The sequence below is a fragment of the Falco cherrug genome, chromosome 7 (genome assembly GCF_023634085.1).
Source record: "Falco cherrug isolate bFalChe1 chromosome 7, bFalChe1.pri, whole genome shotgun sequence".
Taxonomy (NCBI): Eukaryota; Metazoa; Chordata; class Aves; order Falconiformes; family Falconidae; genus Falco; species Falco cherrug.
In genome coordinates this window covers 12,118,666-12,133,251 of record NC_073703.1, presented here as the reverse complement: position 1 = coordinate 12,133,251, position 14,586 = coordinate 12,118,666, and the positions used below count along the sequence as shown (strand labels likewise).

At 52.7% G+C, this 14,586-nt stretch overlaps 1 protein-coding gene across 1 annotated transcript; it reads left to right on the top strand.

The window, feature by feature from the left end:
- The first annotated feature begins 5,301 nt into the window (after positions 1-5,301).
- Positions 5,302-13,691, top strand: RHCG (Rh family C glycoprotein). The gene is made up of 10 exons (XM_055716692.1): positions 5,302-5,536; positions 8,777-8,963; positions 9,441-9,591; positions 10,356-10,503; positions 10,891-11,057; positions 11,755-11,892; positions 12,247-12,383; positions 12,926-13,050; positions 13,440-13,513; positions 13,626-13,691. The coding sequence occupies exons 1-10, from the start codon at positions 5,326-5,328 to the stop codon at positions 13,689-13,691; spliced, it is 1,404 nt and encodes a 467-aa protein (XP_055572667.1). The 5' UTR covers positions 5,302-5,325.
- Positions 13,692-14,586: the final 895 nt, after the last annotated feature.

Here is a 14,586-nt window from a genome sequence, read left to right as displayed (position 1 = left end):
CATCCTTCATTCCAGAGCTTGAATGCCCCAGCCTAAACCAGTGTTACCAGCACCCAGTCATATTTATAAAGCAACAAAGATAAGTGGGCAATAATCCACCCATTCAGCTTTGCTGGTGACTATGAACACAAGCCAGTTTAATGAGCTGGAACGAGGAGCTGATCCACTTGGGTGCGCAGGAGTAACCTGCCACCAAGAGCAAGGGAAGGACACCAGGTCTCACTGGTTGAAAGAGTGGCAGGTAGCCTGGGTCTTGGTTATGTGAGCTCCCTGGGGAGCTATGGATCCCTTCTCCTCTTGACTAGGGGTTACTCTTGGTCCCATGAGATGTCTCATGCTGCTTGTCAATATATTGCTCTCCTGTATGAGCCCTGAAGAAGAGTCAACCCCGCCGTGCTGCCACTGCCAATGCCCAGCCACTGATGTCCATCCCAGCAGCCTGCTCTGCTGAGGACGCTTAGCAGAGTGTGACCAAAACCTGCCTTATCACAGTCCACCTGGACAAGAAACAAACTTGGGGCATGGAGGAGTTTCCTAGCAAAGCCTGACAGCTCGCAACACAGGAATTGCTGCTGGCTGCTCAAGCCCCTGCTCCTTTCCTGCCCACTCGTGTATTTGATCTTGAAGTCCATCTAGCTCGAGGGAAAGCTGTCAGAGACTTTGGCTGAGCCCTGGTGACCTGCATGTTTCCTATTGTGACAGCCAGAGTTGCTCAATCCTCTGCTTCTTACGCTGTCCTGCGCTTGTGCTGCTCACAGAGATGTTCGCCCTCTCTGCCTGCTCTGCAAGGACACTAACTTCTCTCTCAAACAGAGCCCTTGGGTTCTTTCTGTATAATCATTTACTTGCCAATAAATGTGGTTTCTTGGAAGGAAGGAGAGGGCACAAGAAAAATCATTTGTAAATTGGGCTCACGTTTGGTTGGTACTTTGACCCAGATAGGATTTTTTTTAACTTTAGAAAGTCTTGCTTTATTTTGACCTTTGTCCAATATTTCTCTCTCTCTGGGTGATATTTAACAGTGAGGGCTGAGATAAGGGCTAAGAAAACCCAGATTTAAATGAACTGTTGATCTTCCACCACACCACTCTGTCCTGCCCCAGCAGAAAGTTTGCCTTTCTGCTGAGCCAGCCAAAAAATGTTTTGGTTTGGATTGACTCAGATCCTTTGCTTTCAGGACACTCCTCAAGGACCTGCACAAGCGAGTCATCTTTGAGGCTGGGCAATGCCCAGAGACTCATTTGTTCTGTGTAAAGGCTTCTGAGCCTCCTCACACCATCATCCTCCAGTGCCCTCTCCACCCCAAGTACCCAAAGGGTACTGGTAGTGGCTGCTGCTGTTTTGCTCACTAATCCTGGAGCACAAGTCAAGCTGGACAAAGGGCTCCTTGGTGGATCTCCAGGCAGTCATCTGAGAAGGGAGGGAGGTGCAGAAAGGGAAGGGGGCAGCTGGGAGGGTTGGCTGTGCTTCTTGGGCATTAAAGTCCTCAGAGGTGGATTTGGCCTGGGTGTAGCATGATGTGGGAGGTCACTAGTGCCTGCAGGGGAGGCAACTTTTTCAGTTCTCTGTCTTGATGGAAGAGAATTTAATCTGCTTCCCTTCTGCTCACCAGGAAGCTAGGTGAGCCAGTGTGAGCTCTGGGGTAAATCCAGACAGGAGCAAGGATCGCTGCCTGCCATAGGTGGGCAAGCCCAGCCTCACATCCCTCCCCTGGAGAAATTCTGGTATTACCTGGTTTTATCTGGTTCTCCTCACTCCAGTGAATCCTTGGAGCTGCCAGGAGATAAAAGGTGAGGGTAAGCAGGCAGGGACTGTCAGCCCAGCACCCACAGTGCTGCAGACAGTGGAGATGGTGCTTCCAGCTCTGCCCTCCCTTGAGTTCCTGCAGACCCCCAGGATCCTCAGCTTTGTGATCACCTCTCAGAGCCAGCACAGTACCTTGATCCAGTGTTGGCTGCAATAAGATCTGCCGAAACAGTTTGCATTGATGCCTCCAGGCAAGAGGCAGGGATTTCTGTGTGCTTTCAATTTTGCTTTTACATCTCTCAAATATTTTTAGTGCTCATAAAAGTGAGAAACTGGGAGAGACCCAGCTTGGACCAGTACTGTACAACCCTCACCCAGAGCCTTCCCAAGATAACAGACCTGACCACTGCCAGCCCTAGTCCCATGTTTCCAGACCAGAAGGGTAAACATACCTGCCTCTCTTCCTCCAGCATCATCCCGCTGATTTTTGGAGGAAACCTTGCCACTTTTCCAGGTGCTGGACATGATGGGCCAAACTCAGTGGTGGAGCAGGCAAGCATTGCCTCCAGTGGGCATGGACACTGGCTCACACTGGCATGGTGTTTCCAATGGGGCTTTTAAGCAACTTGATATTTTTGTCTGGGGCATGGTGAAATCTGGTCCATGTGTCCTACCACACAGTGAGGTATCTTGTAGGATGGATGCAAAGGACTTGGTCTAACCCACCATAAGAAGCACTCCCCCAGCATTGCTGCAGGCACCTGTGCTGGCACAGCCGCATCAGCCTTTCCAGTGTTACCCTGGCCCTGCAAAGGAGCCTGGAGAGAAGCTGATTCTTTAATGGGCTCTCACGGCATGGGCAGCTGGTGGAGCATGCCAGCTCTGATGGGACTGCAGCAGCAAAGTGCTGATCTGCAGGTCGATAAGGAGGGGCAGTGCAAGGCAGTGCAGCAAGGTGAGACTATCAGGCCAGCGGAAAAGCCATTAGCCTTTGTCCTCAGCCTCCAGACACAGGGAAGGGGGGCTGGGGACAGCAAGTGGGACAAAGCTGCTGCCTCCTGGGCTGTGCAAGGGCCTCACAAGCTGCTTTTCTGGGGACGCTGCCATTTCAATGAGACCACGGATTAGAAAAGCTCGGCAGTTTGGTTTCTTCTGCTAAAGAGTAATCACAAAGCATAATTGCTGGTGGCTACGCTACCTTAGCAAGTTCCCTTGTGTTATAAAATGCTCCTCTGTGCCTCCATATTGCCTTTCTTAAGGTGTCTAAGAGCTGCTCTAAGGTAGGGCTGAAGACTGGTCCTACCACGTAGCTGGCAGGAGAACAGGCAACTATCAACAGTGCTTCTAGCGATTAGGGCTCAGGTATTGTTTAGGGATTTCGGCTTCTTTCTAGCTGAGATCTCTTCTTTCCTGGTGCATACAGCTGAGACTGCCCTGCACAAGCCATGTGTAATAGGAGACCCAAAAACGTAGCAGGCAGGCCAGGAGCACTATCGCTTGAGGGAGTGCCTGTCCTCAGGACAACAGCAACATCCACTTGCTTTAGGTGTACCCACCAAGTGATCCCAGTCCACCCAAAGCCAGCTAAAGCTTTGCTGGTGTAGGGTAAGGGCTAAGTAGATAGGGTTCTCTTTTCCATGGCCCCAGCATGGTCAGGAGAGGAGGGGTGCTGGTCTGGACCCTTGCTGAGAAAGCACAGCACTGGTTTGTGGCCCCAACCTCCCAGTGCTGCCCCAGGGCTGCAGGAAGGAGCCTGCACCCCAATGCTCTCCTGTGGTCTAGTGTTCACTTACTATCTGGGTTCACCCGCTATCTGACTCTCATCACTAGCTGGTTCCTCTGCCATACAGAAGTGCTCCTGAGCCGCACCTCCCCAGCTCTTCCCAAAGCTGCCTCTGCCCTGCTGCCTGCACCGGGCCCAGATGGGGTTGGAGAATGTTTTTGTGTGGCCATCAGTCTCTTCAAGACCATTGACAGCATTTTTCTACCATCTGTCATTCTGAGAAGAAAGCAAACAAGAAAAAATAATACATTCAAATTATTGCCTAATCAACACAGAAATCAGTGCTGCTTGCTCAGCCTGCGGGCTGCAATTAGATGCCATCAGCAAATTTGGGCAGCTTGCCTGGGCTGCAGTCTTTTATCTCTTGAAGACTGACAGGCATGTCAGGGATCTGCAGGCAGAGGTGGGAGCTGGGATCCATCTGAAGGACTTGCCCAGCTCTTTGGGGAAACAGCACATGGTTCAAAACCATGGGGGAAAAAAAAAAAAAAAGAGTATTGTGTTTATGTTGTTTATTAATTAAAGGAAGCCACATAGCAGAGGAGGGGGCGTTTAGGCTGCAGCACTTGAAGTCTCCAGCCCCATCGCTCTCCAGCACCATCTCAGAATACTGCCCTGGTTCATGCAGCCCCAGCCCAGCTTGTCTCACCAGGAGGATGTGCTGGGTAAATCACTCCATGAAATTATGGGACATGTGTCACTTGAACATCCTGATACGTATATGGCAGCCTTGGTAGGGCCGTTGCATGTCTGTTCACACATGCAGGATCTTGGCATTTGGTTTGAAGCATCTATCTTCCTCCTGGGACTGCCCCACAGACTGCTTTTTCAAAAGCAAACAGCAGGATCCGCACCCAGCACAGTGACTCAGGCTGCCTTGGCAGGGATGTGGGGAAGCTCCTCAACTCATCTTCTCCTGGTCATTGGAAGGGAGCGTGGGCCCTGGGCTCAGCCCCATTTGCCCTTGGTCAATGACAGCCAGCTGCTCTGGTTAGGGGTTGGGCAGCCCCATGCAGACCCCTGCTACAGCAGGGTTGTGTCCCCCCACCTCTGCAGCCAGGACAGAGGCTCGCGGGAGGAAATGGACCCCGGTGACAGTTTGGTGTTGCCCAAGAGGCTCTGGGAGTTGCCTTGTATGAGGTGGCAAACCTGTCCCTGCTCACCTCCACCCTGGCTCACAGCGTGCTGTTAACTGTCTGGATGCACCCTGCAAAGCAAGGAGCGGGACAGTCTTACCCGGGGACAAAGGGCCTCCTGGGGCTGCTGCGGTGTCCTGCAAGACAGGGGGGACAGCTGGGAGCAGGGAGCAAGAGGCACCCTGCCTTCACCTTTGGTGCCAGCTGGGGAAGGGCGCTTGCAGAGCCGAGGGGGGATGTCGAGGGGAGCACCTTGTGCAGGGAGGGACAGCACTGACAGCACTCGGGGTGGCAGGGGTCAGGGTGCTCCTGCAAGGGGAAGGGAAGGGGTGTGCGACCAGGCAGAGCAGGGGGCAGGACACTCGGGCTCCACTCCCTACTCCCACTGGCCTCCACATCTACTGGTCTCCAGGGGGGCAGGGCTCAGAGGTGCTCTGAGCAGCTTGGAGAAAAGGTGCTGAGACCTGTCCCTCCTCCCAGGGAGGAAGGAGGGCGAGAAGAGCAAGGCTGCCAAAGCTCCTGTGCTCTGAAATGTGATCCTGCCGCAGGCACCTCCCTGGGCCCCACCTCACCCTCTCCAACCTATATATGTTGCTGGCCTTGGCTGGGCACTGGGACGAGGGCTCACACGGTCTGCCTGGCCCCCGGGGATCCCTGTGGATGGAGCGGCCAAGGCACCAGGGGATGGCAAAGAACACGTACATGCGCTGGCGGCTCCCGCTTATATGCCTCCTCTGGGAGGTGGCCATGATTGTCCTCTTTGGGGTCTTCGTGCGCTTTGGCCCCGAAGCCGATGCGCACTGGGAGGAGGAGAAGAGAGAGATGAACCTGACCAGTGACATAGAGAACGATTTCTACTTCCGATACCCATGTGAGTATTTGGAAAGCCCAGTCCTGGTGCTGACTGGTCCCCATCCCATCCCATCCCATCCCATCCCATCCCATAGCAGATCCTGTCAGAGGCCTTGTCTCCACTGATTACTGGAAAGTCGTTCTCTTGCCTTGAGGCTAGTTTGGGGTACACCAAAGAGCAAGAGAAAAGCCTTATGGCCCTCCAGTGCTCTTGGGGTCTGTCAGCAAATTACCATGACACCAGTGCATGATGTCTTTCTTCCAGGAATAGGGCTGACGTGTTCCCAGCACCCTGCAAGTCTCGGCTTGCTGCCCCCTCCCTCAGCTCTGGATCAGAGCAAGCTTTTCTGTGCATACGGAGGAACGGCTGTCGAGATCCTGTGACATCTTCCTCCCCTTCCTACGTCCTCCCCCTCACTAGTAAATTACCCTTTAGCTACTGGCATTTCGATGCCGGAGTCCTCCTAACCTGCCAGGTTGCCAGGGCTCTTGGGTCACTGCAGTGTATTGCCATGGGGATTATTCAGGTGGTTAAAGACCTTCTGCCCAGGTGGTGCTTTGGCCGGCTTTGATCTCCAGGGCTGGTCATCTTTGTGAGCCGTTCAGAACAGGCTGCTTCTGCAGGCAATTGTTTCCAAGGAAGCAACAGGCCTGAGTCATGCATCTATTTAGAACATTTCCATTAAAAACACCTGCTAAATCAAAGGAGCTATAGAAACCTGTAGCTGCTGAGGATTAGCTAGCTCAGAAAAGGATTTGCTTACAGAAACCCACTGCTCAGCTGGCCTCCAGGTTCCTGTATGGCTGCGGCTGCCCTGGGCTCTCCCTTGATATCTGCCTTTGGGACTAACGCCACGCGGGTTGGCATGAAGCAGCAGCAGTGCCTGAGGGCTGCTCTTGTCACCAATGTGCTGGGCGAACATCAGGGGTCCAAGAAAGAGCTTGCAGGAGCTAAGGACATGACATTTCCTCTTATATCCCACCCCTGCTCTGTAGTGCCAAATATTCCCCCTCAAACGGCTGCATGGATTCACACAACCTAAGAGCAACTGCTTAGCTCAGTTTAGCTTTGAATTATGTTTCTGTTTCAGACCTGAGGAAGGGCTCGGCTCGCGTGGCCAAAAGCACAGCTGGTTTTTCTCTATTATCTAATTAGAAGTGTTCTCTCTCTGCAAAGATGGACAAACATGACAAGGTGGCCAGGCCCTGACATTTTGATCCCTGTGTCCATCCAGAGCTTCTCAGAAGAGAGTGTGATGGCTGAACATCCAAGGATCATTTGTATTAACGTATGTAATGCAACTGCTGCTGTCCTGTCTGCAGTGACAGTGGGATAGGAATGACAAACTGACAGGTCCTCCAAGCCCAGAGATGATTGAGAAAGCAGGCAGAGGGAAGCCTACGTGCGGTTGTGTCAGTGGTGCCCATTGCCATCCAGTCAGTGTGACAATTCCTTCTCGTCTTGAATCACACATTGATATTCCCTAATGGGTGACTCATCTGCTCTCTAGGGAAAAGAAAGGATTCTTTGGCACAGGTAGCATTCCCAAAGCCCAAATACTTCCTTTTGATAGTGATGGCAATTGTCCTCCCACAAAAGCAGGGTCATAAAACCTTTAGGGCATGGCAGTGCCTGGTCTGCCTCTGAGTGATGCCAAGGGAAAAGAAATGCAAGGGTTAGAAAAAGACTTTAGATTGGGTGCAGTGTAAAGACAGACCTACTCTTCCTTCTGAGTTTGTATAGGATCTAACATACAGTGGGCATCCTCCGTATTTTCAGAGAGCGCACAGTTTGCAGCTTTAACTCTGACCTGACTGCTTCTGCTTTTAGCATGAAAGTGGGAATATATAATGCATACGGCGGCAGATAATTCCAGCTGTGTATTGTGTTGCTTACACTGGAGAAGAGAGGTGGGGGGAATAAATAGAGCTGCAGAGGGAAAGTCTATGGGATTGTATGGTAAAACCAGAGTTAGGACATGCAGAGAAGTGCACTTGAAGTGACCTCTGCTGAACAGTGCCAGTTGCAGATTTTGTCTCCTTCCTTCCTTTTAGGAAAAATTCTACATTGCTGGAGCCTGTCCGAATGTTTGTCTTTAAACAAGTTGCAAGATCTTGTAAAGCACCAAAGGACAAAAGCCACGGCTTCTTCAGAACTCACCCAATCCTCACCCAGCCCTTAAGGGAAACAGCAGATAGAACCCCACTGTCCATGCAGGAGCAGATCTGGGGCTGCTGGATTTCAGCACAGGTTCAGGGTAGACCAGATTCTCAATCACTGAATTTTCTTTGCCCTGAGCTCACCGCTTCTTCGAGATGCACAGACATTGCTGGTTATAGTGGCTCTAATGGTTTGTGCACTGCATAATGCAGAACTTGATGGTGTAGTTCCGTCAGTGCTGTATTTACCAGTGTGGGTTTGCTGGTGGGAGTCTCCCAGTGGGGGATCCCAGCCTTGGGTCTCCTACTTTTTTCATGGGCAGAGTGGCCTGCAGTGTGAGGGTTTGCATAGTTCAGTTTGTAAGTATGCAGCATTTCAGCTCACTTAATTGCAAAGTGATGTTTATCTGATAGAAACATGCAGCATTAAAAGGTACAGCAGGTTTACTGCACTGAGAAAGTCTTTTAAGAGGCTTATGCAGGTTTGGTTCCCCCGGGGAAGGGCATCTGTGGGGCTCGAGTTAGCAGGTTTGTGCATTTGTGGGAAGAACTGGGTCTCTCTGGTTTAAGCACTCAAAATCTTACAAGGTGCAATCCTGGTCTCAAGGATATTTTCCCACTGGTTTCAGCAACATTTAAAAATGTATTTGTAAAATTTCATTGTTCTTGTACTCTTCTTGCTTTGAGCCATCATCAGGACCCTGCATTGGCTGGACCTACCCAAAATGGCCATTCACGTGTTTTTAACAAAACTGCACTGTTCATTTCTATTTTCTGAGTTTTTTTACAAAAGGGGAAAAAAAGATCTGAATAGAATGTTTTCCTTTGTATACTCCATTAGTCTCCGGTCTTCTCTTGCGCACAGCTATTAATAAACAATTTTTACTTTCAAGATTGAGCCTTTTAACCAAAAGCCAGTTTCTGAAAGCTGAGCCATTTTCAGACTTAGAAATGTGGGGACATGGGACAAACACACGTTTTCTCTTTAATTTCCCCCCTACTGCCAGTGATGTGGTTAGTTTCCTTTTACCACCAAATGCAAATGGCACTCGCAGCCCTGCAGTTCCTGCAGAGCTGACAGTCCTTTCCCTCTGCACAGCTTTCCAGGATGTCCATGTGATGATCTTTGTGGGCTTTGGCTTCCTCATGACATTCCTCAAGCGCTATGGATTCGGAGCCGTGGGTTTCAATTTTCTCCTTGCTGCCTTTGGGATCCAGTGGGCTCTCCTGATGCAAGGCTGGTTCCATTCATTCAAAAGTGGGAAGATCCTCATTGGAGTGGAGAAGTAAGGAGGAGATGGGCTCTGGAATGCTACCTCTTGACTGGCAAGCGGAAGAGCTGGGATAGGAGCCAAGCAGCTGGCAGCACGTGTCCCTCTGTAACATGAAAATGAGCCTCTAAAATGTTGTCTTCCCTCGGCAATTCTCCATTTCCTTTCCACATTTTAGACCAGAGGTACCTGCCATTATGGTGGTACTGCTCAAAGGGAAATGTGACATGAGCATCACCCCTTAGTCCCAATCCAAGCACCATGGGTGCCAGTGCTGACAACACATATGATCTACATTATTTAAATAATTTGGGGGAAAGCACCTTTCCTGGACAGTATGTGAGGATGTGAAGAAGGTCAGGTAGAAAGCCAGGGCTGTCTCCTAATCACCTATTTGTCTTCAGGTGGAATTTTGAGAGCTGGGGGTGGGTGAGGGTGAGTTACAGAAGAATATTTCCTTATTAAACCACGGTTTTCCTTCCCTTTTTCCAGCCTGATCAATGCTGATTTCTGTGTGGGCTCTGTGTGCATTGCCTTTGGGGCCATCCTGGGCAAAACCAGCCCCATACAGCTCCTCATCATGACTTTGTTTCAAGTCACGCTCTTTGCAGTGAATGAGTACATCCTCCTCAACCTGCTTCACGTAAGGCTTTAGGCAGAACCTTCTTAGTTTTGCTCCTTCCTCTCCACATCTTTCCAAATTGCCTCCCTTTGCTACAGCTCCACCAAGCCACTGCATTCATAAACATTTGAAATGCAAGGATTTGGGCAGAAAAAGCAGACAGATTATGAAGGAGGGGGTCAGTGGGTGGTACTTCCCTGAGAAGAGCCATCTTCTGGGGTTTTACACACAAGCCTGGCAATTCACGAGCACTGGGTCCCTCTGCTGCAGCTCCCAAGGTGAACGAGGAGCCTTAGCACAAAGGACTAGTCACTCTCTTTGTGCCTGAGATTTCCCTCTCATCTGCTTTCCCTGCTAGAATATGGGTGTTGTAGAAGGAAACCAAGTGACAAAGAGGATGAGATGACTGCTGACAGAGGCAGGGCTCCTGTCATCCAAGAGAGGGCTTGGAGGGCTGGGAAGCAAATGAGCTCCCAAAAGACCTGAGTGCACTTAGGAGCCAACCTGGCTATCGCTACAACCCACTTGCTATTGGGACAGGTTGGAAACTCCCCTCTGCCTCACTGCCTTCCAAGGGGAGGCTAAGAGGAATGCCATGGCCACACACGGGACCAAGCGAGTGGGATAGGTAGCAGGACCACAGCATTTCTGTCCACCTCTCCCCATGACTGAGTGCAGGCTGGAAGGACAAGTGGACAGCCAGGCTGGGTGTGATGCAAACAAGACTTCAGCTCCAGAATGAGTGGTGATTGCAGAAGCAAACCTCTTTTTTCCCATGGCTGCAGGTTAAGGATGCAGGTGGCTCTATGACCATTCACACCTTCGGAGCCTACTTTGGCCTCACAGTGACACGCATCCTGTACAGACCCAACCTGGAGCAGAGTAAGGACAAGCAGGGCTCCGTGTACCACTCTGACCTCTTCGCTATGATTGGTGAGTCAGCCCCCATCCAAGGGGTGCTGGAACATGCAGACCACTGGGCTGCAGAGGGCTGGTCCCTCCTATGTTTCTGGGAAAACCAAGCTGAGACCAGGATCTGGGGCTGAGAAGTTCTGTATCCAAGTCTTCCACCCCTCAGAGCTGCTCAGCTCCCTTCATCAGTGGTTGGGATGAGATAGTGCCTGAGAAGATGTGGTTTTGTTTCCCTTCTTTGCCAGCTTCTCCTGGTACCAGTCCAGTCATGGGGGGTGCAGCTCTGGGGCAGCAGGACTATGGGGTATGACTTTCCCCTGTGCAGAAAGATCTTCTTTAGGTGTTTTTTCAGTCCCTGTATTCTCTTTTCCCTTTCTCTTCTTCACCCCCTCCTCCCCATCCCACCAGGTACCTTGTATCTATGGATGTACTGGCCCAGTTTTAACTCGGCAATTTCTGAGCACGGAGATGCCCAGCACCGGGCTGCCATTAACACGTACTGCTCGCTGGCCGCTTGTGTCCTCACCACAGTGGCCTTCTCCAGCATGCTGCAGAAGAAAGGCAAGCTTGATATGGTAAGCTGGGAGCAGACAGCCCTGCACTGCCCAGGGGACTTATAATTAAGTTGATCGAGGGTCCAGGAAATGATTGGCACTTGCGCTTTGCTGAACAGATACTGGGTTTCAGGGCGTGATTGTAAAACCAGCATCCAGGCAGAAACCCAGGGGCTGTATTAAATAAGCAAGTGGAAAGTGAGTCTTGCAGTGCTTGAGGTGCAGGGTGATGCCTGGCACGTGGTGGACCTAAGTCACAGCAGGAACTGGACTTGCTCTGCCCAGAAAGCTACTGATGGGCATGTTGCAGAGCCATGTTTGGCAGCACTCTCTAGCAAGCTGAGCAGGGCCTGCACGGCAGCTCATGAGCAATCGGGGGGCTGACTTGTACGTGTTATGTGTGTGGGTGACATGTCTCTGTGACAGCAGAGCTTGCATGACACATGGGTGAGACAATTTCCATCTCATCACAACTCCTCACCCAGATTTGTGGATGCAAAGAATGTGTGTGGTACAGAGAGTGGGAGTCTATGTGCGCCTGTGCTACAGACAGAGGCTGCCTGTTCTTCTCTTGTTTTTCACCAACAAGCAAGAAAAAGGGCCCTGATATTTCCTTTGGAAACATTTTCAGAGCTGATTCTCCCGCTTTGCCATTTATACCCTCCCTGAGCAATCGCAATCTCCCTGAGATGCCAAGACAGGACAGTTACTTCTGCAGGTCCACATCCAGAACGCAACGCTGGCGGGCGGCGTGGCCGTGGGCACCAGTGCGGAGATGATGCTGACTCCATACGGCTCCCTTATTGTCGGGTTCATCTGTGGCATCGTGTCCACAGTGGGGTATGTCTACCTCACGGTGAGTGCTGCTCTAGGGGTCTGCAGCCCTGATCCTGCTAAGGAGATGTGAAGTGGATTCACTTCCCTTTGGGTGTTTCTACTTTCCACCATCCCTTATGTAGATGCACTTCTGACTCCATTTACTGCTCCAAAATGCTCAGGAAGACTCAGTCTCCCAACAGGAGTGTTTGGAGGATATGCTGCTATTTTATCTTGAGCTTGGCTCACATCTTTGTCTACAAGCCCTTAACCCTTTAATGGGACACAATATCATTCTTCCCTCTCTGCTTATCCTAGTCCTCCATGGAAGGAACTCATCCTTTCCAGGGCTGAGCTCATGTCCCTGATTTCTCTTTACCTCCCTTCCCCTCAGCCTTTTTTGGAGTCCAGGTTGCACATCCAGGACACATGTGGTATCCACAACCTACATGCCCTTCCAGGCCTTATTGGGGGCATTGTGGGGGCCATCACTGCAGCTGCAGCCACGGAGGATATATATGGAAAGGAAGGGTAAGACAGCTTGAAAATCTGCTATGAGAATAGATTTTGCCTGGGGTTCCATAGGCTGGGAGCAAGGAGCAATGAACAGCCCTTTTTAATTCTCCAGAGTTGCCCCTTTTCCCTCAAAAACATGGGTTGCACTGACTGTGTCAGGCTTACTGAAGTGTAAGAGACTCATCTCTCACAGCTGACTTCTGGTGGCCTCAAAAAGTAAGCCACAAGCCCACTGCTTGGCATGATTCCGGGACACGGTGGGTGGGAAGGCGTTCATCTCTCCAGCCCTGCATTGTGTTGGGGGATCAGGTAAAGCTGCAGGTCTCAAAAACAAAAGAAATGTTTATAGTTCGGGCTCCTCCTGGGTAAAGCTTTGCCAGGGGCTAGAGGAGAAGGAAGCGAGCAGTGTTTTGTGTCATTGCGACACTCTCCAGGTCCATTGCAGAAAAGGGATGGCACTAGGGAGGAGTCCCTGAGGGAGCAGGGCAACAGGACTCCTCCAGAGCCAGGGAAGACCTCCTGCCAAGAGCAACCCTCACGCTTTCTGCCCTTGGCAGGTTCATCAAGGCGTTTGACTTCACCGGCACGTACCAGACGCGGACACCCAGTGTCCAAGGAGGGTTCCAGGCCGCTGGCATTGTGGTGTCTCTGGTGATGGCGCTTGCCGGGGGGGCCCTTGTGGGTAAGCCCAAGAGGAGCACAGAGACGGGAGGGCTGCCTCCAGCCTGCAGCTGAAACTGGCGCCCACGTTACCCCGGCCTGTGCTGCAGGCCTCCTTCCGTGGCACAGGCCTCCTTCCCGCCATGGCGGGGGCTGCAGCCCCCCGCTTGCTCACATTTGGACGCCCCGTAGTGGGACCACTCTGAAGCCCATAGGAGCGGGGGAAACCAGGCAGCCAAGTGGGGTGCCAGGTCAAATGGGTTTGGAGAATAGGGATGGGGGGGGTGCCCAGCGCCATGCCAGAACTGCCTCTGCCCCCTTTGCTGCCGGGACGGGTGGGCTCCATCCGCCCGCAGCCTGCCTGCGTCCCACACGCCAGTAGGGCCCACTGCCCTGCCCGCCTGCTTCCAGGGGCCATCCTGAAGCTGCCGCTCTGGGGCGACGCCGCCGCCGAGAACTGCTTCGAGGACGGCGTGTACTGGGAGGTGAGGCGGGCGGCCGCGGGGCGGCGGGGGCGGGCGGCACAAGATGGCGCTGTCGCCCCGCGGCGTGAGGGGCCGCCGTGGCGCGGCGCTGAGGGGCTGTGCCGCCACGCAGGTGCCGGAGGACGAGGAGAGCGACGCGTACCACATGCACAACCCCGACAAGCCCGCCTCGCCCTGAGCCCCCGCCGGCCTTTTCCCCCAGCACAGGACCCCGGAGCAGGGCCCGGGGGCGAAGACTCGTGGGTTTTCCCCATAAAGATGAGGCAGCCAGCTCTGCCCTGCTCTCCCGCTTTTCTAACGAGCTGTTGTGTATAAAATAAAAAGATGTTCTTTCCAGGCCTGTGCTCCCCGGGGTCTGTAGGGAAGCCGTGCAGAGCCCGTCTGCCTCACCGGCTGCACGGAGAAGCTGCTGGGAGAGCCCTTGGCTGCGGGGGGTAGAGTGGGGGGCACTGGGATGCTCCCCAGGGCCAGAGCGGGTGTGGGAGCACTGGCAATGGGGGTAGCGCGGGCGGTGGAGAGACTTGGCTCGGGACCTGGCGCCTTAACATGCAGCAGCTGGAGGCAGCAGCCAGAGCGCCTACGGCAGGGCTGAGCCCTGGAGGGAGGCACAGGCTGGGCTGGTGCTCTCTGGAGGGGGTGCTGGCAGCAGCTGTCCCCACACCCGCGCTGCCCCCCAGGCCTGGGTAAGGGCCAGCTTTGAGCTGGCCACACTTTTACGTGCCTCTGCCATTGCCTTCTCTTGACCCGCTCTGCTAAGGCCTCCACCAGCTCCTTGGGAGCCTGGTTTGCGGGGACAGCACAGGCTGGCAGGACCCTTTCCTCTTCTTTAGTTTCAGCCGTTTCTTCCAGTGTCATCAGATCACTCCTTCCACTTACCAGTGCCATCCCGATGGGAAAAGCCCAAAGCCAGAGCACAACCCCCAGCTCTTTAACCAGACTGTCAGGCTTCAACCAGAGCTGGAGGAGACAGGAATGAAAATCAGGCCTAAAACCTGCATGTTTTTCCAAGGTGATATGATGTGAGGAGCAGGAGAGGAAAAGCAGGGGGGGGGGGGGCGGGGAAGGAGGTAGGA